Source organism: Drosophila obscura, unplaced genomic scaffold, assembly GCF_018151105.1.
Source record: "Drosophila obscura isolate BZ-5 IFL unplaced genomic scaffold, ASM1815110v1 contig_36, whole genome shotgun sequence".
In the NCBI taxonomy this organism is placed as follows: domain Eukaryota; kingdom Metazoa; phylum Arthropoda; class Insecta; order Diptera; family Drosophilidae; genus Drosophila; species Drosophila obscura.
In genome coordinates this window covers 2,481,786-2,507,033 of record NW_024542824.1, presented here as the reverse complement: position 1 = coordinate 2,507,033, position 25,248 = coordinate 2,481,786, and the positions used below count along the sequence as shown (strand labels likewise).

The 25,248-nt window shown below is 45.5% G+C and overlaps 2 protein-coding genes across 2 annotated transcripts in view; both read left to right on the top strand.

The window, feature by feature from the left end:
• Positions 1-25,248, top strand: part of LOC111080903 (LIM domain-containing protein A) — a 102,772-nt gene that overhangs the window by 41,574 nt on the left and 35,950 nt on the right. Inside the window, exons 3-9 of the mRNA XM_041594754.1 lie at positions 2,004-3,565; positions 9,912-10,429; positions 10,487-11,244; positions 14,545-14,643; positions 14,921-15,047; positions 15,143-15,239; positions 24,422-24,554. Coding sequence (XP_041450688.1) covers positions 2,789-3,565; positions 9,912-10,429; positions 10,487-11,244; positions 14,545-14,643; positions 14,921-15,047; positions 15,143-15,239; positions 24,422-24,554 — 2,509 coding nt within the window. The 5' untranslated portion in view covers positions 2,004-2,788. The remainder of the gene's footprint in view (positions 1-2,003; positions 3,566-9,911; positions 10,430-10,486; positions 11,245-14,544; positions 14,644-14,920; positions 15,048-15,142; positions 15,240-24,421; positions 24,555-25,248) is intronic.
• Positions 4,233-5,179, top strand: LOC111081061 (caltractin). Its single transcript, XM_022376991.2, has one exon. The coding sequence runs from the start codon at positions 4,408-4,410 to the stop codon at positions 4,948-4,950; it is 543 nt and encodes a 180-aa protein (XP_022232683.1). The 5' UTR covers positions 4,233-4,407; the 3' UTR covers positions 4,951-5,179.

Below are 25,248 nucleotides of genomic sequence, written 5' to 3'. Positions count from 1 at the left end.
CTCTCCCTCTCCCTCTCCCTCTGCCTATCCCTTTTGGCTCTTTGTGCGTGTTGCTCTAAATTAGATTTTCATTTGTGCATGTCATTGTCCTTTTGGGGTGCTCTAAGCTAGTTAGGGTCGCTCCCCCACCCCCCCCATTTAGCCTTTACGACCTGCACATAAAACCCTTTTTGGGGTAAAGTGCTACAGAAAGGACCAAGCCCCAAAATCAATGCCAAAATGAATCAGTTCCAGTCAAACTGAAACTCTCATAAAGTCCACAAAAAAAAAAAACCAAAGCTATTTATGTGTCATATGTGGCAATGATTCCTCAACTAAAACTCACCAACAGACTTTCTTTACAGTTTACAATTTTATTTTGTTGGTTTGGTCCCGACAACAACATTTTGGTAATCTTTGAAATATTTTCAAAAGAATGCAACTCTGAGTGCGAGTATTTTGCCGAGCACTCAACAGTTTTGCCAACTGCCAAAGAATGCAAAACAATTAACTCATTACGGGCGCTCATTAGGCGGCACAAGTTGATTAAAGCCTTCAAAAACTTTTGCCAAAAAGAATGTTTCAGACACTCGAACAAAACAGCCCTTAACAGACGACACCTCCCCCGCCCCCCCCTGCACCACTGCAGCCTCCCCCCGGCAGTGTGGACTTGTGACAAGTGAAGTGCCACTCGAAATATGCCCAAGATAAAAATGTTTGCTGGTGTTTGCCGGCTGCCGCTGTCGACAGGCGAACACACAAAAGTTGGGGCGGTGGGCGGAAAACTTCTTTAAAATACTTAAGAAGCGATAAATATCCTCAGATACATAACACACACACACACATACACACATACGTTGGCAAGAGGGAGGGAGGGGTAGGGCATGGCAACGGTTTTGACTCTTGAAACTTTTGCCTTAAGTTGCGCCTATTTGTTACTCTTCATTGGCGGCTTCTGCCACACCATATTTACACCGATATATGTATGTATGTGCATCCCACTGATGCCACCAAATCGGTGAAACTTCCACTTGTTGTTGTTGCCTTTTCTCATTATCTTTTAACGTTATTATTACACGCGCGAGAGAGAGAGAGGGGGGGGAGCTAAGCCATAGCTCCCATGCCATGGCATTCCCCCCTGCTTTCTATTCCCCCCCCATTCCCTGGGTTCTTTCTACATGGACAAATTCCTTATTCCGCTGGCTGTTTGCTTGATTATTATATTTGTTTTCTGGCGCATTTTGTTTTCGTTTCGCCGGCTTTTGCTTATTAAAAAGTTGCCCATCGATTATGCGAAAAGTTTGACATCGAAATATTAGAAAACAAAATGCCGAACAAATAAACGGTTGGTTGCCTAGCTAGCATAAGGCATAGGGCAAAATAAAATGGGCTCTGTGGTGGGTGGGTTGGGGGTCTCAGGAAAAACTTGGATTGAATGAGAGATCAAAAGTACAATAACTTTTGGAGCACGCGCTGGCCAAAAAATGAACAGACAGATTGAGAAGGTGTCGCGAATAATTAGGAAAACTTTGCAATTGCTGAGAGAAATCTGGTTAATATTATTGCACATAAAAATGTGTGTTGAAAATTTAATTATAGGGGATAAAAGTGCCAACAGAATGCAGGATATATTTTTGCCTATCTCTGCCCATTTCTGCATTCAGTTCAAGGTACTTCCCATTGCCACATTATTTAAATTTGTTGCTTGTGATAAATCAAAAACTGATATTCAGGTCAGTGCTTGATTGATTGATTGATTAAATGATGGATGAATGCCTCAGAGAAGTACTTACATACTTTCCATTAGACGATACACTTTATTTCTTGTCTTGGGTTTGCTTTGGGAATTTTCCTTGGTAAATATCTCACTCCCTAATTTATTACAGCCTCTCTCCCTACCCTCTCTCTCACACTCCAGGGAGCAAACAATGAAATCAATTTAGAATAGACTTTTCAACATATACACACACATATATCGCCTAAGCCTAATCTCCCACTCTCTTTCTGTGTGTGTCTCTTTGCAGTTATTATAGAACAAACAACCAGAAGGAGGAGAGACCCAGCAGCAGCAGCAGCAGCAGCAACGACTAAGCCAAGTCTATTAACAGGGCAAACAAGTCTGGTTCTTCTCGTTTTCTCCAACGACAAAGTGGCAGCGGGTATGTGAGACGTGAAAGCTGGCAATGAGGCGACATCGATGCCAGGAGCAGCAGCAGCAGCAGGAGCAGGAGCAGAAGAGGAGGCTGCCAGGAACCAAATCGAAACAGTTAGCCGGCAAATCGGATTGCGAATCTGCTGTATTGACATAAGGAAATCGTTAGCCGGCTTAGCCTTTAGCCAGCCCCCATCCCAAGCGCCAGAGTGGAGCCGAAATTTAAAATTAAAAAATATTGCAGAAAAACGAATGGCAGCTGCGGGAGGAGTGTGGTGAGGTGTGGAGCAGAGTCGCTGGAAATCAAAGACGGCACACAAAGTGATATGCTAATGCATTGGATTTAGACAGAGACAGCGACCAAGAGAGAGAGAGAGAGAGACAGAGAGAGCGACAGCGACAGAGACGGGTCGAGTGTTGGGGCATGAATATTTCATGAGGCCAAAGCCGAGCGAGAGACAAGCCAAGAGCCAAGAGCCAGAACCAGAGCAAGAACCAGTGCCAGAACCAGAGCCAGCCCCAAGTGATGACAATAAGCTGTGACATGGCGGCAAGTCGCTAGAGACAAGCTCAGAGACAGCTCAGGAGCTCGGCAGCTCGGCAGCAGAGTGAGAATTGCAGAACGAGAGAGAAGAGACAAAAGTTTCCGGCTGCAAGATGACAGAACTAAGACGAGCTAATGGCCTGGACGCCTCCATACCGCGACTCCACAAGCAGCACTCGCTGCGTGGCGGCGGCCAACATCCCCCGCTGCTGCACTCGCTGGCGGATCACGGCTGCAACCTGAGCAGCGGCGGCAACAGTGCGGCAAGCACCACCAGCAGCAGCACGGCCACAGCCACCACAGCACTCGGAGGTGGAACTGGAACGGGACCGGGACCGGGACTGGGACTGGGAAGCACTCAACGCAGTGTGGAGTTCGATGAGCATGATATTTTCTATGTGTCGCCATCGAAGCGAAAAGGCGGGGGTGGCGGTGTCCCTGCCAATGGCGCTCTGGTGGCGCCACTGCCACCCAGCAGCAGCATCAGCAACAGCAACAGCAATCACAATGTGGTTACCTTTTCCAACTTTGTGAGCGAACAGCGGGTGACGCCCGCCTCCTCCCATCGCGGATCACTGAAGCGCAGCAAGGGACGCAGCAATCAATCGCTGTGCAGCTGCGATGCCGGCGACGAGGCACAGCTCCAGCTGCAGCCGGATGCCGCCGCACGGCCGCTCTTCGAGTACAGCCTGGAGCGGAGGCGGAAGACCCACACATACTCGTGCGAGCAGAACGCACAGATACTCATGAGACTGGAGCGCGAGCGTAATCGTAAATTATCGCTGACTTTACCCGGATCCGCCATCGAAATGGGAATGCCAATGGCAATGGCAACTGGCAACGGTGTGGGAACGGGAACGGGAACTGGTGGCGGATTGGTGGACCTGCAGGTGAGTGTTGTCGCTACCCGCTGCTCCCCTTCCATTTTATGTAATTGTAATTGTAATCATGAGCATCCACGTGGCACGTGGCGCGTGCCTTGTGCCCCATCTCGCGCTGCCTGCAACAGGCAAATGTGATAAGCAAACAGTTCGCGGCACGTAGAACGAACACTCACGGACAGAGAGTGGTGGGGGGGGGGTCCTCGACTGACACCTGCCACCGCTTGCGCTTGCCGCATGCCACTTGCCACCTGACAGCTAGCTTTTTGTGGCTAACAGTGCTCCTCCTCGTGGGTCTTTGGGGGGATCTAAGCAGAGGCTGGGGCCATGGAAGCTCTCCTTCCAGCAAATATACATTTTCATTGCTGTGGATTAAAGTTGAGGGAAAGGAGGTTTTCCATCAGAGGTATAAATCGTTTTGATCTGTAGTTTGAGGATAAGGTTTCCCTCAGAGCGCGCTAACAGTGCGTTGAGCGTTAACAGGCTGTTAACCTAGCGAGCTAACAGCGCTGTTGTTCGGTTGAAGCTGCTGAGAATCAGCCAAAAGAAACACCCGAAACTCAAACACTCTTTCAGTTCAAAATTCCCGGCCTTTCCCGCTTATTCGATAACATTTTTCAATCGAGTAGGTTTTTGTTGGCGTTGCCTATCATTTGGGGGCAAAAATTCCGATATTTTCAGTCGTGCTCTGATCGTGTTCATACTCACAACAAAAAATCGGAGAAAACTTGTATTCGATAACCAGATTTTGTCCGATAAATTTTGTGAAAATTTTTCCGAAAACATCAACAACAACAACAAATCGTAAATAGAAATTCGAGAGAAGAATTAGAATTAGAAATTCGAATAAAATGGATAGCGTTGTGTCGACCGCGACCTTAATGCAATCGACGGCATCGCTGTCCAAGGCCAAGAAATCGAAGCGGGTCCGTTTGCCGACATTCGATCTATCGCTGGAGCAGAAGACCGATATTAAGAAGGCCTTCGAGCTATTCGATACCGGCTGCACGGGCTTTATCGAGGTCAAGGAGCTGCGTGTGGCCATTCGCGCCTTGGGCTTTGAGCCCAAGAAGGAGGAGATCAAGAGCATGATGGATGAGATTGACAAGGACAAGACGGGACGCATTGCGTTCAATGATTTTCTGTATCTAATGCGTCAGAAAATGGCCGAGAAGGACTCCATACAGGACATGCTGAAGGCGTTCGCCTTCTTCGATGACGATCGCACTGGGCGCTGCTCGTTCGCCAATCTGAAGCGTGTCGCCAAGGAGCTCGGTGAGAATCTCACCGACGAGGAGCTACAGGAGATGATCGATGAGGCGAACACCAGTGGCGATGGCGAGGTCTCCCGCGAGGAGTTTCTCGCCTTCACAAAGAAAACTTTTCTGATTTAGTTTCTCTTATACGATTTTTTATATTGCTTTGCGTTTGGGGAAACGACGTTGTTAATGGATCATCATCTTAACGCACATATACCATTGATTTACACATCGTTTCAGGCGGCGCCACACACCATCCACACATCATCGTATCAGTACCATGAACACTCTATGAATATGCTCTTGAAGAAGTTTGGATATGCTTCGGTTAAATAAAGCAAAGCAATATACATATATATATATATATATATATATATATATATATATATGCATATGATATATACTATGAAGCTATCACGAGTGTTTCCTTCCTTCCATTTATCACAATTAACACGGTGTTGCCCTCCACTGCACCGTGCAATTACAACAAATGACAGCCAACTCCCCCTCCCACTCAGATCTCTCTCTTGTGTGTGTGTGTGTGTGTGCCACATTCCGTTGTTGTATGCGTGGGTTTTGTTGGTTCCCTTTTTTCCTGATCCTGGTGCTGGTCCTGGGGCAGGGGAGGTCGCTGTCATGCATAACAAATCTCTTTGACACATTTGATGTATGCCTTTCCATGGGGGGGAAAGGGCCTGGCCTGCCCTGGCCTGGCCTGGCCTGCCTCTGTGTGGCCCACTTTCAGTTGAGTTTGTTGCAGCAAATTGTGGCTGCAATTTGGTGGCATGCGTGGGTGGGTGCGACTGCAGGAAAAAGAGTCCAAGTCTGCGGCTCATCCGCTGTTTCAGTCGCTGTCGCTGTGGCTGTCTCTGGTTTCTGTCGCTCTGTTCAAACGGCAAACATAATTTAGTAGCAACGTTTTGGAGTTTTTATTTACGCTATGCGTTACATTTAGCTCCATGTACATGTAGTTGTTACTCCCGCAAAAGACACTCCACACTGCACACTCTCCACTCTCCAGTCTGGCTTTAAATTTATCAACTTCTTTGCGGGATTTATGGCTGCATAAACTCGTGTATAGATGGGTGGATTGATGGGGGAGTGCACTGGAGCTGTATTTATGTGTGGGGCAAAAGTTTCCTGCGAGTATTAATTGCAAACAAAAATCATTTTATATCGAATATTTTTTCTTTATGTTGAAAAACGTGTAGCTTTCCATCTGTGGGTATAAATAAATAAGCAGCTCATCAACCTAATAAGTGATACATATAAAAAATCCACTAATAAGATCTGGGACTGGGCACCCCTCCAAATATATCTTCACACGCAGTTTTTATGTCGAAACTTTTACGACTGCAATAATTAGAAACTTTCCTTCGTTTTTCGGGCCATCAGATGGTTTTTAAAGCTCTGCCCCTGCCAGCCCTTTCCAAACGAAAGCCGACAGCCGACAGCCGAAATGGCCATTGATAAAGTCGTAAAGTTAAGAGCCTGATGGATAATTACAAATTGGCAGGAATCCCAGGGCAGGGCAACGACAGAGAGAGCAAGAGAGAGCGAGAGAGAGAAATACAAAACTAAAACAAACTTGAGTATTTATAAAAGTTTTTGCTTATTGCTTTTGCCAAATCGATTAAATGCGATTGTGTGTGTTTGTGTGAAATGAAGAACTAGCCAGGGACACGGCAGAAGTTCGGGTAAAATATAACCAACACTCAATTTTACGAACATTTAACTAAATACCCGGACCCGGACCCCGGACTCTAGTCGTAGACTCCAGTCGAGTCGAGTCGAGTCGACTCGAAAGAGAGATGTTCGTAAAAAAGTTTCTCTCGCAAACTACAAAACTGCCATAACTCAACATTACGCCCGACAAACACACACACACGCACGCACACCCTGTGTTCCCCTAGATCTTCGCCCTCTCCCTCTATGGCATATTCGTGGCGATGCAGAAATTTTTGTAACTGTAGCAAGAAAATTTGCGGCAGAGAGGAGCTGCTGCTGCTGCTGATGCTGTAGCTGTTCCTCTCTCCACACGCATATAGACACATAAATTATGGTAAAAAATTGCACAAAATTGCAGCAAAGTAGACGAAAAATTATTATAAAATGTGCATTATGAAATTTAAAACGAGACAAAGAGCCAAAGCATAATTCAAAAGGGTAAAGCCAAAGAGATGAAGGCGAGAAGATGGTTGCAGAAGAGGATGATGAGAGCGGAGCAGATGAGAAGCTGAACCTAAATGGGGGCAAAACTGGTAACTGCATGGGTCGAAGCATTAGATACACTTCAAGATCTATTAATTGGATGGAAAAGTGTTGCGCTCTGAAGCCATAAACAGAACAGAAATATAATAATTATATAATAATAATATAATAATAATAATATAAATATAAAAAAATAAAAATATATTCCTAAAAACAAACATTTTTATTATATACTATATTTCTATGACAGTCAGGCTTGAAAGTATATTTTATCAGGTGCTTGGAATCTATATGCATATAAAATACATTAAATAGAAAGAAATATCCCTCTGACTTTTATGCAAATATACAGGGCCAGAAATTCTGCCATCTGTGCCTTGCAAGTTTCTCCTTAAAAATCATAGTACCCTGCAGCAAAGAGTATAAGGAACGTGCCAGATGACAGAATAAAAGGAAGCTGCTGGGCCAACAAAAAAAAAAAGGCAAAAAATATCCATGCAAAAAATGGAACTCCTCTAAACTAAAGGGAAAACCCCGGCTAAAAGTCGCAGCGAAGAAAAACTAAAGCGATATATCAAGCAATTTAATGCTCAAAAACGCAACGCGAGAGATGCGGTTCACCACGATGGTGGATGGGGGTGTGCCCAGCCCCAGCCCCAGCCCCAGCCGCCCTTGCCCCCGTCTGCCACTTGCAGCTCTGCCACATAAACATGGCGTCAAATTTGTGGCATAAACGCCAAATAACCATATACTGTTGCATACATTTTGGCTGCACTGTGCCACAGAATTTATTCAACATGCGAGTATATGTAAGGGGTGGAGGGGGGTTAGGGGAATGGGATGGGAACTTTGCTCTAGTGCGCGTTTAATTAGTGAGTGATTTGCAGTCACAGCAGCTGCAAGAGATGTTCAAGTAACGAGAGGAGAGCTCAAAGGGGCAGAATGGAAGAATAGGAGTCGAGTGGAGAAGTGAAGAGAGAAGTGCCCCCGCCCCCACTTCCATTCGTTTGAGCAGGCAGGCAGGCAGAAGGAGCTGTCTGAGAGAAGGGAGTTGGAGCAGTGTCTGTGCTGGCAATTTGCAGGGATATATTTACACTGTTTAAGTTCGCGTTTAATCCGCTGATAAGCATCAGACCTAAGAGCGTTTATTTAAGAGTATAAGAATAATGTTTTTGTGCAGTTTTGGCTGCACTTTAAGCCACTTACTCCAACATATAAACATGGACATCAAAGGGTTTTAATCAACGACATATATAGAGATAAGATAATGTAGGGGAAAGGCTATAAAAGGAAAGAACAGAGAGCGAAGGAATGCATACAATTTTAAGGATATTTTTGGAACCTTTTTTTTGTGGCAAAATTAATAGCTAATTACTAATAATCTTGCTTGTAACTTTACATAGAAATATTCCAGGAGCTAAGAATAAATATCCTTAAAGTCTGAAGCACAGAAAACCCATCAGTCGTAGCCTGTTTTTGACCTATGTCCACTCATAAATCATTAATGGGATTTGAGATCTTTGATCTCATAAAAATTACGAAAACAAAACCATTTCAATATAATTAACCTTACCACTACACCCTCCCTCCGCTGCCCCCTGAAAGACAACCACCAAATAAAAACCAAAATCACAACAGCAACAGCAATGCAAAATATGTGGGAAAAAAAATGAAGAAGAAAAACCGAAATAAGAAAACTGTTCAGAAATTGGCTGGACTTAAAATATGCAGCACACGCCGCCGCTAAATATTTGCATAAATTATTTAGAGCTGGCGACAGGCCGGGGCATAGAACAAGAAAAGAAAAAAAAAGAATTACCAAATGAAAATATGAAAATTTCAATTTCCACTTAAGCAGCGGACAGGATGCGACAGGAGGCGGACAGGACATGGACAGGGACACGGACTCTCAGGGACAAGACAGAGTAAATAAAAAATAATCAAGACAAAAAAAAAAGAGCGACACAGACAACAATAACGACGATGGCTGGCTGGTGTCCCCATAAAGCAATCAAAATTCAAAGGAAATTTTTATTAATGGCAATGCAGACGCATCAAAATAATACACACACACACACACACAAAAAGGAAAGAAAAGTGCCAGGAACAAGCAGTGGGTGGGTGGAGTGGGTGGAGTGGGTGGAGAGGGAGAGGTGAAGGCAAATCAATGCAAATGTATTTCCCGTAACTGAAATTCAATTTCAAATCCCAGAGCGTGCTTTTCGAGATGCTCCCGCTGCTGCTGCTGCTGCTGCTACTCCTGCTCCTGCTCCTCCGTGAGGAGGAGTGCTTCGAATGATTATGATGATGATGATGCCGATGCCGATGCCGATGCTGACCGTAGCAAATTCAATTAGGGCGGGAAGGCCATGACGATGCGCACTTGGAATCGACTCGAACCTGGCAGTTCAGGCGCAGGAGTTCCTGCCAAGTGGAAATTGAGAAAATTTTTGGGGGGTGGGATAAACCTTTTTCTTGGCCTTTATCGCACACACGCCCCTTGATTGAGGGAGGGGGAGGATGTGTCTGGCTCGGTGTCTATGGCATAATTAAATTTGATGTAGCCAGGGGGCACAGTACACAGGACACAGCACTTTCTTGTGTGTGTGTGTGTGTGTGTGTGTGTGTGTGTGGCTAGTAAATCTCTTTTTCTTATGAATATTTTGTAGCAACTTTTTATGGGCGTACATACACTGGGCGAAAATAACAAGCATTTCCCATGGATTTAATATCAAAAAGAATATCCCAGACTTTCCCGCAATGAACACTCTTTGCGGTTGGGGGGTAACATCCGCCGGAAGCTGCTCATATCTATTGATTTAATGCGATTTCCCCTTTTGTCAGCAGCCTGAACTTACACTTCCTTTCTCGCTTCTGTTTTGCAGTGCGACACGCCCAGCCTGTCGGATGTGGACATCATACCGCCGGTGCCGCCGCCGCCTGCCATTAAGCGCAATGGCAGCATGCGGAGCCTCAGACTTCTGCAACATCTGCAGCAGCAGCAGCAGCAATTGGCCAACTCTGGCAGCCACAACAACAATCTGGCTCAATTGTGCAGCAGCGATCTGTTGCAGGAGTGCACCAAATCCGCACTGGATGAGTGCACTGCCACATTGCTCAAGTGCACCGCCACCACCAGTGCCAGCAATCAGAGCAGCACCAATAGCAACAATAGCAACAGCAGCAGCAGCAACAACAATAACAATGCGAAGCCAGATATCTGCCACACGCATAGCCACAGTCATGGCCACAATCATAGCAGCCACACTCAGATACAGAGTCAGAGTCAGAGTCTGAGCAAGCCACAGAGCAAACATGCCTCAAACCCGCCATTTGCTGCCCACGAGGAGGATGAGATTTTCACGCCCCACTCAAAGAAATCGGATCCGAGTCTGTGCTTCCTGCAACCAGCAGCAGCAGCAGCAGCAGCCACGGGTGCAGCACCAGCAGCAGCAGCAAGTGCAGCCGGAAACGGAAGTGCTGCCTCGAAATACAACACCATCGGACCGAGCAGCGATTATGCCCGACACCTGGCCCACTACAGTCGCTACCTGCAAAAGCAGCACGAGCAGCAGCAGCTGGCCCACTTCCAGCAGCAGCGCTGCCGCTGCTTCTCCCAATCGCTGCTCAATTTCCCACAGCAGGGAGCCCAGAAGCAAGAGCCGCAGCAGCAGCAACAGCAACAGCAGCAGCATCAGCACACATTGCCACTGCAACAGCAGCCGGCCATCTTTCACACGAGCAGCATGGACTGGACATTGCCAATTAATAGTCGCAGCTTTGGCAATTTGGTCAACATCGAAGGCAGTGCCATCGGTGGCTGCCGTGTGCCGTATCAGAAAATGCCCCAACACCACCAGGGAATCGGCAGCGGTGGGGCACTGGCCGCATCCACCTTCACCATGACATCGTTTGACAGCGACATCGGCCTGGGCATCGGGCTGAAAGAACGCGAGTCGCAGACATCGCTGCACCAGCAGGGTGCTGCACAGACGCACACCCATCCACATCCACATTCGCATCCACATCCCCATTCGCATTCGCATTCACATCCGCATCATTATCATGCACACCATGCGGTCGTGGGTGGATCGGGCTCCGGCTCCGTCACGCCACAAAAGCATCACCAGCTGCACTCGAGCGTTACGAGCATCATGCCATGGAAGCACCGACAGTGTCCCAGTCGCGGTTCCTCCAGCTCGGGAACGAATTCATTCCGTAAGTATTGGGCAGGGGATTTTAAATGGGGATTATTGTACACAGTAATTGTCAGAGTTAGCTGGGTAGATTCGACTTTGGTAGTTGGTATGTAATGGGCAAAAATAAGCGTAATTTATGCCATATTTGTGGGCAACTAAAACCATACATAGAATTTAATTACGTGCGCCATTCCTTGCCACATACAACAGATACAGAAAATGCGGAAAAATTCTAGAATTTTCATTCCAATTTTTGTGAAATTTCAAAGAACAAATTCGAGCAATTCCTTCGTAGTTCTGATACGAATTATATCGTCTGCTTTTTGCCTAATTTTGAAAAGGTTTTCTGTTGCTGCCACATGAGACGTTTCCTCAGATGCGAAACACCTTTGAGTACAGGGCATCTTTTAGTCGCTATACCAAAACCTGCCACTCGTACTTTCTTCTCTAATCCTTACACTGCCAGCTATAAACTTTTTCAAATCCGAAAATCGCCATTGCACTGCTCTGACCTTTCGGCAGAGCGAGAGAGAGCTCTCTATGACATTTGTCTCTGTATGCCGCTGGATCACGCTGTACAAAGTACATATATATATACAATATCACTCGTTCTCTCTGTCTCTTTCTTTCTCTCTAAACTATTTGAACTGAACTGTGGGATAGTGAGCGCTGGGCAGACATTGACATGGCATTGCACTTAATATTCCGCTACCCCACCATTTGGCACGCCCCCTTGGGGGGCAATTCCATTTAGTCGTTAGCCGTTTGATTGCGCTTCGTGTAACATGGCTGCTAAATGTTAAACGTTGCCAATGCCCGCGTGACTTTGGTCTCATCATCAGGAGTTGCTACGTTGCCGTTGCCGTTGTCGCTGTCGGTGTCCTCCTCCTCCTCCTCCTCCTCATCATCATCATCATTCTGGTACCAGGCTACCAGCTCTCATTCCCATCCTTGTCATGTCTCCTGGCAAATGCAATTCGTTAGCAGTCAAAAACTGCGTAACTGTGGACGACGATGTCCTGTCCCCTTAAATTTATGCAAATCGTTGATGCGGCTGCCCCCAGCAGCAGCAGAACCAGCAGGAGCTGTCTCCCAACTCTCTTCTCCGTCTATGACTATGGCTTTTCCTCGTTAGGTTTGCACTTGCTTATCGGTAATTCACTTTGGACTCACTTGCACAAGTGCCGGCCACTGTAATCAAATGGATACATCGCTCTGCTCTCTACGCTTTCCACACACACACACACCTCAGAGAGCTCTCCCTGTGGCCATGGTCATGGCTAGTTTTTCGCCTCAGTTGACTTATTTGCTTAGCTTCAGTTTCAGCTGCAGCTGCACCTCCTGCTCCTACTTCTGCTCCTTCTCCTGGTCTGTTCCCCATCTGCCACTTTATCAATCGGTTTTAGTTACACAATCAAATTCGGATTGCAATTAGAAATTACAAGCAGTTTGTCATTGATACTGCCCGTATCCGTTTCCACATAAGTGAAATCGTATAATGAGATTTGCATTTGCATCGCATTAACATTGGCATTGGCATTAGTTCTGTCGGTGCATTGGCTTTGTCTCCCACAGGGAGAAGGAGCCGAGCCAAGCTCTCGAACAATGTAATAAGCCCTTCAATGTAATGCCCCCCATGTGCTTATTAGTAACTGTAACTGTATTCAGATTCAGATTCAGATTCAGTCATGCTTAAGTTACATAAGCAATAATCTTTTGATCTTACGATGGGCGGCATCTGTGCGGCATGCACAACAAGTAAGTTCTTTTGTGCGTTACTAAGCCCATTTAGGGAGATGGAGTTGAAGCATGTTACAGGGCTTTCTATATGTGTGAATGCTATTCAATGATTAACGAAAAATCTGCCTGGAATTCTCGTATTTTCTGCATAGTGAAAAATATTCTAATACTAATAGTTATCCATCTAAGCATTATTATTTCTTTGCTAGCTTTGCAAGTGCTAAAAACGGTTTCAGAAAATTTAATTTAAAGTCAAAATCGTCTAATCAATTATTAAGTTGTGTTTTTTGTAATGTTTGTAATGCAACGATGAGCACAAAGAGGGAAAAGTCGGCAGAGACCTCTCGCCCAGCGCTCTCAGTGAGTCGTAACAGCGAGCAGTAACACCGATCGGCAACAGCCTGTTAACGGCGCGCGGTAACATACTGTAGACGTGGCGTGTTAACAGCGCTGTTCCTGTGTTTCAGCTGCTGCTCTGAACTCTGTTACTTATGGTGTATATTATGATAGTCATAGATCTCTTGCTTATCTAGTCATCCTTTGTTAGTAAGCAAAAAAGGGTATTTTTCCATCTTTATTGTTCAAAAATCAACTCAATAGATTGCTTTAATCTGTCATGCATTGGCTCATACGACACTTTTAGCAAGTATTTTACCTTGTTCTTATGCTGCATGAGTTTCAGAGCCAATTGAATGCCACCACTGGCAATCTTTAACCAAGCAAAACCCTTCTTGAATTACAAATATCCCTCAAATGCTCCTCCAATGCCTTCCTTCCCTGCCAACTCAGCTAATTTCCTTCACATACGAGTATCCAACAAGTTGGTCATGCCTGATCGAAGCTGATTTACTGCACTGCACTGCAGTGCACTCCATTCGTTGAATGGAATTTGAGACCAAGTCGAAGACTGGCAGCAGGAGCTGAGCATCTTGATGATGATGGTTTCTCCTTGGTCTCTCTCTCTCTCTCTTTGTTTGATTCCCCATTTTGTAAACCAAAACCAACTCGGCAGCAATTCAATTTTAAACGTTTAACTAACCATATTTCCTTATTATCGTTTCTTTTTTGCTGCTGCTGCTGCTGCTGCTGCTGCTCCTCCGATGATGATGGGAACACACCGCAACTTGATGTCGATGTTGCCTCTGGTCTTCTTTTTGCTTTTCTGATGCCCTGCACGATGGTCGTGCACCATTACCATGGTTGTTGTTGCTTGTGTTGCTGCTTGTGTTGCTGCTGCTGCTGCTTGTGCTACTGCTGCTATTGTTGCTGTAATCAATGCCACTGTCACGGCAATTTGCACACACACAAAATGCAACACAAACCAACGAACAATGATGATGATGATGACGACGACGACGACGACAACGATGCTACAAACGACTTGGCATTGAACTGCCAATAACAACTACAACACAATGGATTTGTGGATGTGGAACCCCTGGTCATCATGAATGCTGATGATGTTGCCATCCTCTTACTCTGCTCTGCGCTCTCATATGGGTCCCATGGGTGCGATGGCTCCTACTATTTCTCCTGGCTACTGGCTCCTTTCTCCTACTGTATGTGTATGTGTGTGCAGGATTCGATGCGGCCAAGCATTGGCTGGCTGTGAGCTCCATACTCTTGATAATTGGGGCTGCCAGTGTGGCCGTGCCCCTGGCTCTACGTGTGGCAGCAAGTGAGTATCTAAAACCCAGAGAGAGATAGACAGACCCATGGAGAGCCACTCCATGGACAATAAATCAATTACCATAACGCATACGACACGTTGCCTCGCACACACTATCTTTGAGTCGATTGCCAGGGCGAATGCGATTGCCAGAGAGGGGGAGAGTGTGTGCCGGAGTGGCGGGTGTCCATTGTGCTAATGCGCCTCTAACTTAGTTAGAAGCTGTTGCTGCTGGTAAAGCATTTCCATCTCACATCTGACATCTTCCACCTCTTCCCCCCTGCAGGTGCACCGTTTGAGGAACGCCTACGCGTGGCCGTTCAGCTGCTGGATCAAGTGCCTTTAATCGATGGCCATAACGATTTACCCTGGAATATACGCAAGTTCCTGCACAACAAACTCAACGACTTTAAGTGAGTATCCCCAGCCAGGGAGGGGCAGGGATGGGATGGCAAAAATGCAATTAATTTTTAATACCAATTTGTGTTATTATCCCCTGCCTGCGCAGTTTTGATGAGGATTTGCGCAATGTAATGCCCTGGGGTCGCAGCCACTGGAGTCACACGGACCTCACGCGACTGAAGAAGGGACGCATATCAGCACAGGTAAGCGAGTTGGCCAAGGATGCCCAGTCACGCCTCTACCCACAGTCCACAGCCCACAACCCACAGCCTACTACCCACTACCCACCAACCTCTAGCCACTATGCACTATCCACTCTCCACTCTCACTTGAAATTATTATTGCACGTAACTTAAACTGAACTTGGCAGGTGGGCTATACCCTTACTGGCTTTCTGGCGGTGCTCTCAGTGGGGTATACTTGATTTTAGAGTTGATTTAGTTACAGAAACAAATAAAGCAGCAAAGGAACTATAAATTGAAGCTAAAATAATACTTGAAGCAAGCATTAGAATTGCTTAGACAACTGCTGGAATTGTCTGAAAATGACTAAATTATATTTTAGTTTTTGTACTCCTTAAAAGAGCATTCAATCTTCTTCAAGCAAAATCATTCTCTCTTAATATTTTATCCGCTTGGCAAGTGGTTGTCCAGGCAACAGGCGACTTTTGCTTTGAGTGTGCGGAATAAGGCAAGAAAAATATTAATTATGGGCCCACTCACTCACGAAGCTTCTCTCAGGCACCAAAAGCTACGGATGCGCTGCTCTATCTTCCTTCTGCTGCTGCTGCTGCTGCTGTTCCTCCTGCTCCCTGGCCGATGCTGATGATGATTCTTAATTATTTTTTGCCATGCAACCTGGGACCACCGAGCCGGGAGGGAAGTGGCTGGATATCCACTTGATGATGCCCTTATTGATTCGTTACCCGGCTCGATTGCAAGCAGGGGACGCAGATTTTTAAGCTTTCTTTTAAGTGGATCAAATGGAAGTGGCTGATTGGCAGTCATGCCAAATCGTTTAACTAATTGGAAATGGATATTGGACATTGTAATTGACGGGGGGGGCAGCCAGGTAGCTAGGCAGCCAAGGAAATGTAAACGGCATTGGAGTGTATCAAGATTAATGAAGGAAACTGCCCGGAAAATAACAAAAACGGGAAAACGTGGGAAAAGTCGAAACGATTAACCAGAGCCCCAAAGTTCATAAATCAATGGGGGCAAACCGAAAACCACTTGAATATTTCAAATTGTCCAGAGAATTTTCCCCCCCACCCCTCTTCCCTTTTCCCTTTACCGTATCCGTTTCCGTTGAATTTTCCATTTCCCCAGTCGAACCACAAAGACGATTTTTCACGTTCGCCGCGAAAGAGAAATGACTGAGGAAAAGCGAAAGGAATGGCAGCGAGAGAACATTCCAACCATAATGAAAATTAACTTTTCCAATGCATTTTCCACGTGCCACAACTACTCCCTGCTGCTGCACTGCCGCCATAAATTCCGGTTGCATTTTTGTTTGCGCTGAAAGCAACAGGGCTAACAGGTAATTGCAGTTGGCCAACTCAGAACTGAGAACTGCAAGTTGCCAACACTGGCAGCACGCAATTTAAAATTATGCAGCACTCAATTTAATTACGCAACCGAATGGCTCGACAGTTGCGTCGCTGCTGCCTGCCTCTGACTCTGACTCTTGTAATCACAGAAACAGCAAGTGCCTCAGAGGAGGGGCAGGCGACTCCTGCTGCCAGGAGCCAGGACCTTTGGTGGCTTTTATGGTGCACTAAATGTGATGCTTATTAAAACTTAACACTTGCAAACAGCCGCGATATGTTCCCAGTTGATGGCGCCCCGCACAGCCCACTTCCTGCGCCACTTGAGGCAGGAAACTTGCAACCCAACCCACTTCTTGGGGGGTGGGGTGCAGTGGCAAACTTCTTGATTCTGATGTTCGATGAGCGTGGCAAGTTATAGAGGCAATTTCTGGTTTCTTCGGTTAGCTAATTGAACTTGTTGACGAGGCTTCCTCTTCCACTTAACCCACGTCGACAGCCGACAGCCGGCAGCCGGCGCAGCACTCACTGCCGTGTGCAAAATATTGTGCAACTTCCACCAAAGTTAATTGCCACCGAGCGAGTGCATGCATGAGAGCGAGGTGCTCGCCGACTGGCTGTCAAGTGTGTGTGTGTGTGTCTGGGTCTTTAGCTTCGTTTTGGTACCCATTAATTTGTAACATTAACAGAGGTGTGCCATGAAGATGTTTTCAAGGTGGATTATATAGAGAAAATAGTCAAATAAATAATCCTTCAAATTATAGCGATAGAGCGATAAGGAGCTTAGAAATTATGGCAATTGTAATTATTTGTTGTATGAAGGAAACTCTTGCTTTAATTACATATAATTTAAGTTAACAGAGCGCTGCCAGAGAGCGCCAACAGTGCACGCTGTAATCGAGGACGGCCACGGGCTGTTAACGAAGCGCGCTAACAGGCTGTGAGCATGGGGTGTTAACAGCGCAGTTGTTCTGTTACAGCTCAGCTGCTCTGAACTTAAAAGTATCCGCACAGGAATATCGCTTTTTAAGTTTATAGATTTTCTTATACAGATGAAATCTTAATTTAATCCAAATTGGTTCATAAAATCACAGGAAAAAATGAGGAAATGAGGAAATGTTTATTGCCTTGTGAGTACTTTCCACGGTACTTCACGCATTCACCCTTCGCTAGACACAGGCTCTCCGAGATCTCCGGGGCCTCACTCATAAATGTACGCTCAGTCCGCAATCTGCATAGTTTTTATTGCTTTGGCTTAATGTGTTGCACAAGTCCGATTCGAGCGGAGAAGTTTGCCAACACTCAATTCCCAGCAAACAAGTTAACTCAATAAACTTGGCCTCCACTGAACGACAACGAAAACGACAACGAAAACGACAACGAGAACGAGCAGTGGAGTGTCACCAAAACTACAGCAACAATGACAACAACGAGCAGGAGAACAACGTGGCAACTAACTAGTTGACAACATGTTTCAACAATTGTTGCCCAAAATGCCAAACGTGCAGAGAATGCGCCTTCAGCAACACAATCTCCAAAAAAAAAAAAAAAAAAAAAAAAAAAAATAAAAAACGATGAAAAATACAGAGAAAAATGTCGAGAGCCTACTGAAGAGAATTCTCTACTCTGGAGAGAGTGAGGAAAGGAAAGCCGTTTAATAGACAAGCTGGAAAATCACGTATATACCATAAAGCAGTCCAAAATCTTGTAGAATGGCAACATTTTTTTTAGACATGCCACAACGACAGAGCAGAGCAGAAGCTTCGCCCCCAGAAGCCAACATCTGTGCCCTGAGTAAGGCCCAGGGTTAGATCCCGATGAGCAGCTCCAGCTCCGAAGGGGCAGAAAACAGTGGGCAGGTGGGTTCAGGTGGCAGGTGACAGGTAGCAGGTAGCAACAATGTTGAAACATTATGAAGCCGCCCAAAAAGTTGGCTACTGTTTTAGGGGTCCAGGACACGGAAACGTCGTGTTACGGTTGTCCGGCTGCATGGCTGGCTGCATTCTGCCTTTTCTCTGCCTTTTTGGGGGGCGCACACACACATAGCCAGCCTAATGGAAAGTGTACACACACACACACACACACACACACACACACACACACACACAGACATGAGCAGACAGTGGTAGATGCCAAGGACGAAAGCAGGCAGAGAGAGAGAGAGAGAGAGTGTAGGAAGCTAGAACGAAGGACGAACGGAACGACGAGCAGCGACTGCCATAGAACGGATGTGGCCGCAACGAACAGTCGTCGACGAGAACGACGACGTTTCTGGCTGTAATCTGGGCCAGGCAGGACATGCAGGACACGGCCACGTTTTGCGAGGGAAATTCCCAATGGGGTACCCTGCCAGAGGGTGCTCTAGGGTTGTTCAGAAGGTTCACCCTTCTAATAATTAGCTTAAAAAAAAACTTAACATTCATCTATATATCTAGTATATATATCTAGTATTATCTACGTATATCTTTATATTTATAGCTCACTCTTTCCCAAATGTAATTCCATAATTTACGCTCGCAGAGTATTGCCCCATTCGACTACCAAAAAATTAAATTTTTGTTCGTGCCTCTTTTTGTTGCACTGCACTGCAATGCAATGCTTATCTGTTTGCAACGTTGCCTGGAAATTTATATTTACTTTTAAAAAGTATTTAGTGTTGGGTTAGACAACAGCAGACACAAAAAAGCGGAAGTAGTACCCGCTGAGGCCCAGAAGGGTTCCAGGCCAGGGCAAGTTTTTTGTCTGTCTGTCTGTCTGTCTGTGTGTGTGTGTGTTTCTTGTGTAAATGATTTTGGTTTGTGGGATTTGCTCGAGCTTACGTATTTGCCTCTTGTTGCATGGCTGTTGGTGGCCAGCCAAGGTGTTGCACTTGCGGCTTTGACCCAGGGTCCAGCTACAGTCACCACAAGCTGCTGGCATTTCCTCTTTCATAATAATTATGGTATGCAACGGCAACAGTGGCAGCAGCAACAGCAGCAACATGCAAACAATGCCGCAAGGCAATCAAATCCCAAGGTTTTGTTTCCTGCCAAGTGGAAATACATTTTAAATTCATTGCAAACACATTCACGGCATTGTTGCTGCAAAACTGACAACGAAATTCCAACAGTTTCGGGCTCAGGTCAGGAATGCTGATGAAATGGCATTACTATATATTTTATTCAGCTATGTACATTTTTATTAAATGGAATGCGTGAGGCAACAAAGGCAGCAGAGGCAATGCCTTGATTAAATGTTAATTAAATGTTTATTGAGGTGGGGGAAATGTTATCTTATGAAATGTTATCTCAAGTTTTGACAGCAAAACTTGGCATTTACCTAGCCTAAGCTTAATGTGTAGTTGGCTCGACTTTAACCAGAACTTAAGACGCTTCAGGCAGTCCTTGAATTTAAATACAATATGTATTTTATTTATATGTAGAACATAAATCAGCTCAAGGCTCTGGGCAGCCGCAGGACCCAGCTGCTGCTGCAATTCGCTTTAATAAATGAATGTCTGTGCAACAACAACAGCAACAACAAGAACAGTTACATTAGCCACAAGGTTGCACAAATAACCGCAGACACCCACACACACACACACCAGAGGGACACAGATACAACGCTGAACAAACACATTCACACGTGCCAACCATTGCCATTGCCCAACAAATCACGCAATATACTCGTAGCCTCGTAGCCATGGAAAAACCCAAGACCACCCCCAGCGTGTCCTACAACACCTGAAGCATTCACAATTAACTGGAAGCCAAAATGTTGTCCTTGAGGGAAATGCTGCTCCTCATACTGCTCCTCCTTTTGCTCCGCTCCTGTTGTTGCCGCCAAACAACTTTAAATATTAATATGCGGAGGAGGACAAGGAGAATGCACGGGGACGGGGACGGGCACGGGCACGGGTACCAGTGGCAGGCAACAGAATGTTAATGGTGATGGCAACAACCTGGATGATGATGATGGGCATACCAAAGGCGACGCCATTGAGACGTTGACAACACTTTGGCGACATCAGATGATGATGAGGATGAGGATGCTGTAGTAATACTCGTACCCATATACTCGTACTCCCACTCGTACTCCTACTCCTACTCGTGCTCGTATGTTCTGTACAGGTGGGCGAGGGCGTGGCCATGTGGCTAATGGCCAAGTGCCAGGGACTTAAACACACTTGAAGAGGCCTTTGAAAGCAAATACACAAGAGGCAGCCACTCCTGCAGGTTCTCCTGTTCTCCGCTCTCCTGCTGGAATACAAACAAAGGTACTTTGCCATTGTAAAGTCACACGAGCATGCGAGGATGGGATGGGAATTCGGATAACACACACACACACACACAAGGCAACTATCAACAGGTGCCGCAGGAGACTTGCCATAAATGAAATATTTTCCCTGTCGCAGAGCCAGAGGCAGAGCCTCGAAAGAATGCAGCCTTAAACTGCCAAAAAGCAGAACAAAGCAGTGAGAAAATACACACTGAAAATACACAGAAAATACACAGAAAAATACAAAGAAGATTCTGCAAAACACTGGCGCACAATCATCGCCCGAGTAACCGCTGGTTTGGGGTTTGGAAAATTGCTCATACGACGCGCGTTACCTGTTGCCCGTCTTTCAGGCGCCAGACCACCAACTTCTCCTTCTCCGTCTCCTCCCTGCTGCTGCTCGCTCAATCAAATGCCAGACGGACATTCAGACAACTCATCTTCAAGCCGTGACTACTCTCGACCGCTTTTAATGCCTGCAAAAATGTTTTAAGAGGCTTTTCCCGGCTCTCGCGGAAAAATTAAACAAAACGAACCAAACGACCAAACCAAAAAAAAAACAGAGGGCCAGAGAAATGCAAAGTACGCGTCAAAATAACGCCAACAAAGCGCCAGAAAAAAAGGGGGAGAAAAGTGAGGTTTACTCTGGCCATTGCCTCATTTTTGCTCTGTCTGCCTCTAAGAGTCGCCTGTCTGCGGTAATGTCGAAGTGTCGGGGCATTTACCTTATCTGCCTGGCGCAATGTTCATACAAAAAAAAAAAACAAACAAAATACGTTTATTGCAAATTGCTTTATTTCGGGAAGGGGATTTTTTTTAATTTGGTTTGAAGCGAAAGAGTTGTATTCTAATCGATAAGGGGAGTAGGGAGATATGAAGGGCATGTACTTGTACCTAAATGGGTGTTCAAAATGGAGATACTCGTGGATGGAAACAGGAATACATCTAATGAACTAATAAAGGTTATTTGAGGGGGATGGATTACATCATCCATAGACTGTGTAACGTTTCGATAGGTTAATATTTAAACAGGTCCTAATAATACGCAATTGGAGATATAATTACTTCAGTCAATTGTTCCTTAAATGGTAGATCCCTGTCAATTTATGATTTGTCCATTTAATATTCGAATTTCCAATTTAAATAGTTCTGTCTTTTTATTTTTTCTTGGAAAATATCCACTGATGATAAAAAAAATCTAATTAAAATTGAAATTAAAGGAAATTTTATTACCCCATTAGCATACCTTTCCTTTCGTCGCTTGTTTTGCCCAACAGCTGTTCCTGCTCCCAGCCATCAGCATCATAATCAAAACTGAAATAATCCCCTCACAGGTCGTTAGCAGCTGTACATTTTGTACATTTTTAAAGCTTTCCATAGCTATCGAATTATTTCTCGTAATTAAGCAAATTACCAGAGGCAGAATATTTTACACAAAAATTGTTTAAGTTTCCACCCCTAGGAGGTAGCAGGCAGGCAGGAGGCTATGATTTATCGCTGCATTTCATTATTTTGCCGTGCCCATAGATGGAATGCATATATGCATATACATATGTATTCATGGGAACAGGAATAGGCACAGGACACCTAGAATACTGCCCCCCAGATATAGAATATCTGCAGGGCGTTGTGGGTGGTTGGGAAACAACGTAAATGAACGCAAATGGTAATGAACATAGTCAGGGCATAGTTAGCACTGTATAGTCCATACAATTAACCCGAATTGAACATTAGTTCATGCACTTTGGCCACCTGATAAGCCCACCCCTGGCACCTAGCACTCACCAGCATCCCCACCATCCTCTGTCCAGAGTCCATCCGGGGAAGCCCTTGCCATGCCATTCCATTCTATGGATTGTACGTACACACATTTGTGGAGTATGCATAAGTGAGCTCTGTCTGTAATGAAAGGGAAAAACTAAACTAAAAATCAACACTGGGAATAGTTGGTTGGTAGAGCGGTCCAGTCCAGTAGTGATGTTGGGGGATTGCCGGAGCTGTGGCTGTGTCCAGGGGACCAGGTGGATAAACTTTTGCCTGCTGCTGGAAATAAAATTTACAGCTGTCCTTGTTATTGTTCTGTGTTTATTTGGTTGAGCAGAGAGAGAGAGAGAAATAGATAGAGATTGGGGAGCGCAAGAGGATGTCTGTGTGTGTGTGTATGGGGACTTCACAAAATTTCCCCGTCTGTTGTGCAATTAAAATTGCACAAATGCAGAGCCAACAGCCAGGTTGACCCAAGGCTCTCCCCCCCCCCCCAGAGAGGAGCACTCGCAAATCCAATTGCACAACTAACTCAACGAACACTTCAGAGCACCACCGACCGACCGCCGCCGCCGCACTCGCCGGGATGGTAATTGTTTTTCTGTGACTCGTTTATTGAAAAGTTTTACATATTTCATATGCACATCTGAGATGCGGATGCGGATGCATAGCCCGAGCCCCGAATTTTCTCTATGAATTACGCCAAACTTTATCATCATCAGCAGGAGCAGAGGAGCAGCAGGAGCTTCATCCTGATGTATGGTCTCCTGGAAGCGAGCAAATGCACATTTAGAGTGTTCCTTGTTTTGCTTTTAATTTACTGCCTTGAGGCAGGGACTCTTAAATCGGCTGGGCGGCAGCAGCAGGATGTGGAAGTGGAATCAAAAGCCTGGCTGGCTACGTGCTCGGCCAAAGACCCAGAGAATGTTCTTTGCTTCCTTGCTTCCTGGCTCATGGCTCATGGTTTCTGGTTGTTCCTCCGCATGGGCCTTTCTCACGAATTTATATTAAAAATTATTTATTACGTTTGCCAGGGCTTCCACGACTCTGCTACTGCTCACTGCTTCTCCGCTTTCCTCCTGTTTTATGCCAAGCAAAAAGCCAAAACTTTTTAATTGCTCTTTTTTTTTGTTTGGTTGTGTTTCCGGAATTGTTTTTTGCCACTTTCCACTGCCAGGTCCAAGGAGAGACACGTACGTGCTTTTATTTCCTTTAATGATATAACGTGATAGAACAGTTTTCCCACTTCTTTGCTTGGATTTTGTTGTTGTTCTGTTTCGCCTGTTCTCTTGAGGAGTCGCGTCGCTCTTTATAGAGGAAAATATATCACTTTTTCGTAATAAGGTGCAATTAACAAAAAATAAAAAGTTTTGGCAAAGAAAAGATGCCGGTGGAGGGGGGAAATAAATATCACTGACTTGAGAAGCAAGAACTTCAAAGTAAGGTTATACTTGAGTTTTTATTGGAGTTACAATCTTCAGAGCAACTGCAGCAGGCAGGTTTCTGCATGGTAACATGCTGTTATCATGCAAACGCGCACTGTTACAGCTCTTGTTACACTGCTGTTCTTACAGCTGCTGTTACCGCTGCTGTTACCGCTGCTGTTATCGCTCGCTGTTACGACTCTGAGAGCGCTGGGAGATCGCTCTCTCTAGGGCTCTTAAAGGGAAGAAGGAATAATATTAACAGTATCCAAGTGTCCCATAACTAAATCTAACAATATGCCTATCAGTCTGAAATGTTTGCTCAAAATATTCTTACATTACAATAATTTCCATACTAATTATCTTCTCCTCAATCATTTCGCCACTTTTGCAGTTCTGGGCCGCATATGTGCCCTGCGAGGCCCAACATCGGGATGCTGTGCAGCTCACCCTGGAGCAGATTGATGTGATCAAGCGCCTCACGGATCGGTACTCCCCGCAGTTAACCACATGCACCTCGGCGCAGGGTAAGTTAACAGTTAACAGTAACAGTCACAGAATTAATATAACACATACGCCGCGTGGGCAAAGCCCATGCCGTTAAACATTCCCCAAAGTTTCCACCGAAGAGTGAAAAATCCAGCAGACAACTTAAACCGAAACTGAACTGAACGGAACGGAAAGTATGCCAGGCATTCGAGTTGTTCGTTTTACACTCTTGTGTGGGTTTTTTTTTTCGGGTGGAGAGAGAGAGCGAGTGCTATGCCGGAAAACTTTGACTCGCGAGTCTTTGGCAAAGTTGTTGAAAAGTATCTTGGCCAGCTACCAAAAAGCAGTCGCTGCAACTGTGGCAGTTGCAGTAGCAGTAGCAGTGGCGACGGCGGCTGTGGCTGGGGCCCTTGAGCCAGCTGCTTACCGCGTGCCATATTTTTGCACCATTTCCTTTGATACGCTGCACTCACCTACATAGTTTTGCCGCACCGGAGAGGCCTCGTTTAAGCCAAGAAAAACAGTCCATATATTTCTTTATAAGTAAGCCGCAAGGAGTGGGGGCAAGCGCCACCAAGCACTTGCCAAATAGCAAACAGAACATAGAAAAATAAGACAAGTTTTTGGTTGGCCGAAACTGTAAATACCCTTAGAGATGGAACATTGTTTTAAAATCTAGAAGAGAGTTGTTTTTTTAAGGTTTCTTTCCATAGATAATTATCTAGAAATATA

Bases quoted from the DNA above. Each gene is read 5' to 3' on its own strand.
- LOC111081061 (XM_022376991.2), top strand. From the start codon at position 4,408: ATGGATAGCGTTGTGTCGACCGCGACCTTAATGCAATCGACGGCATCG.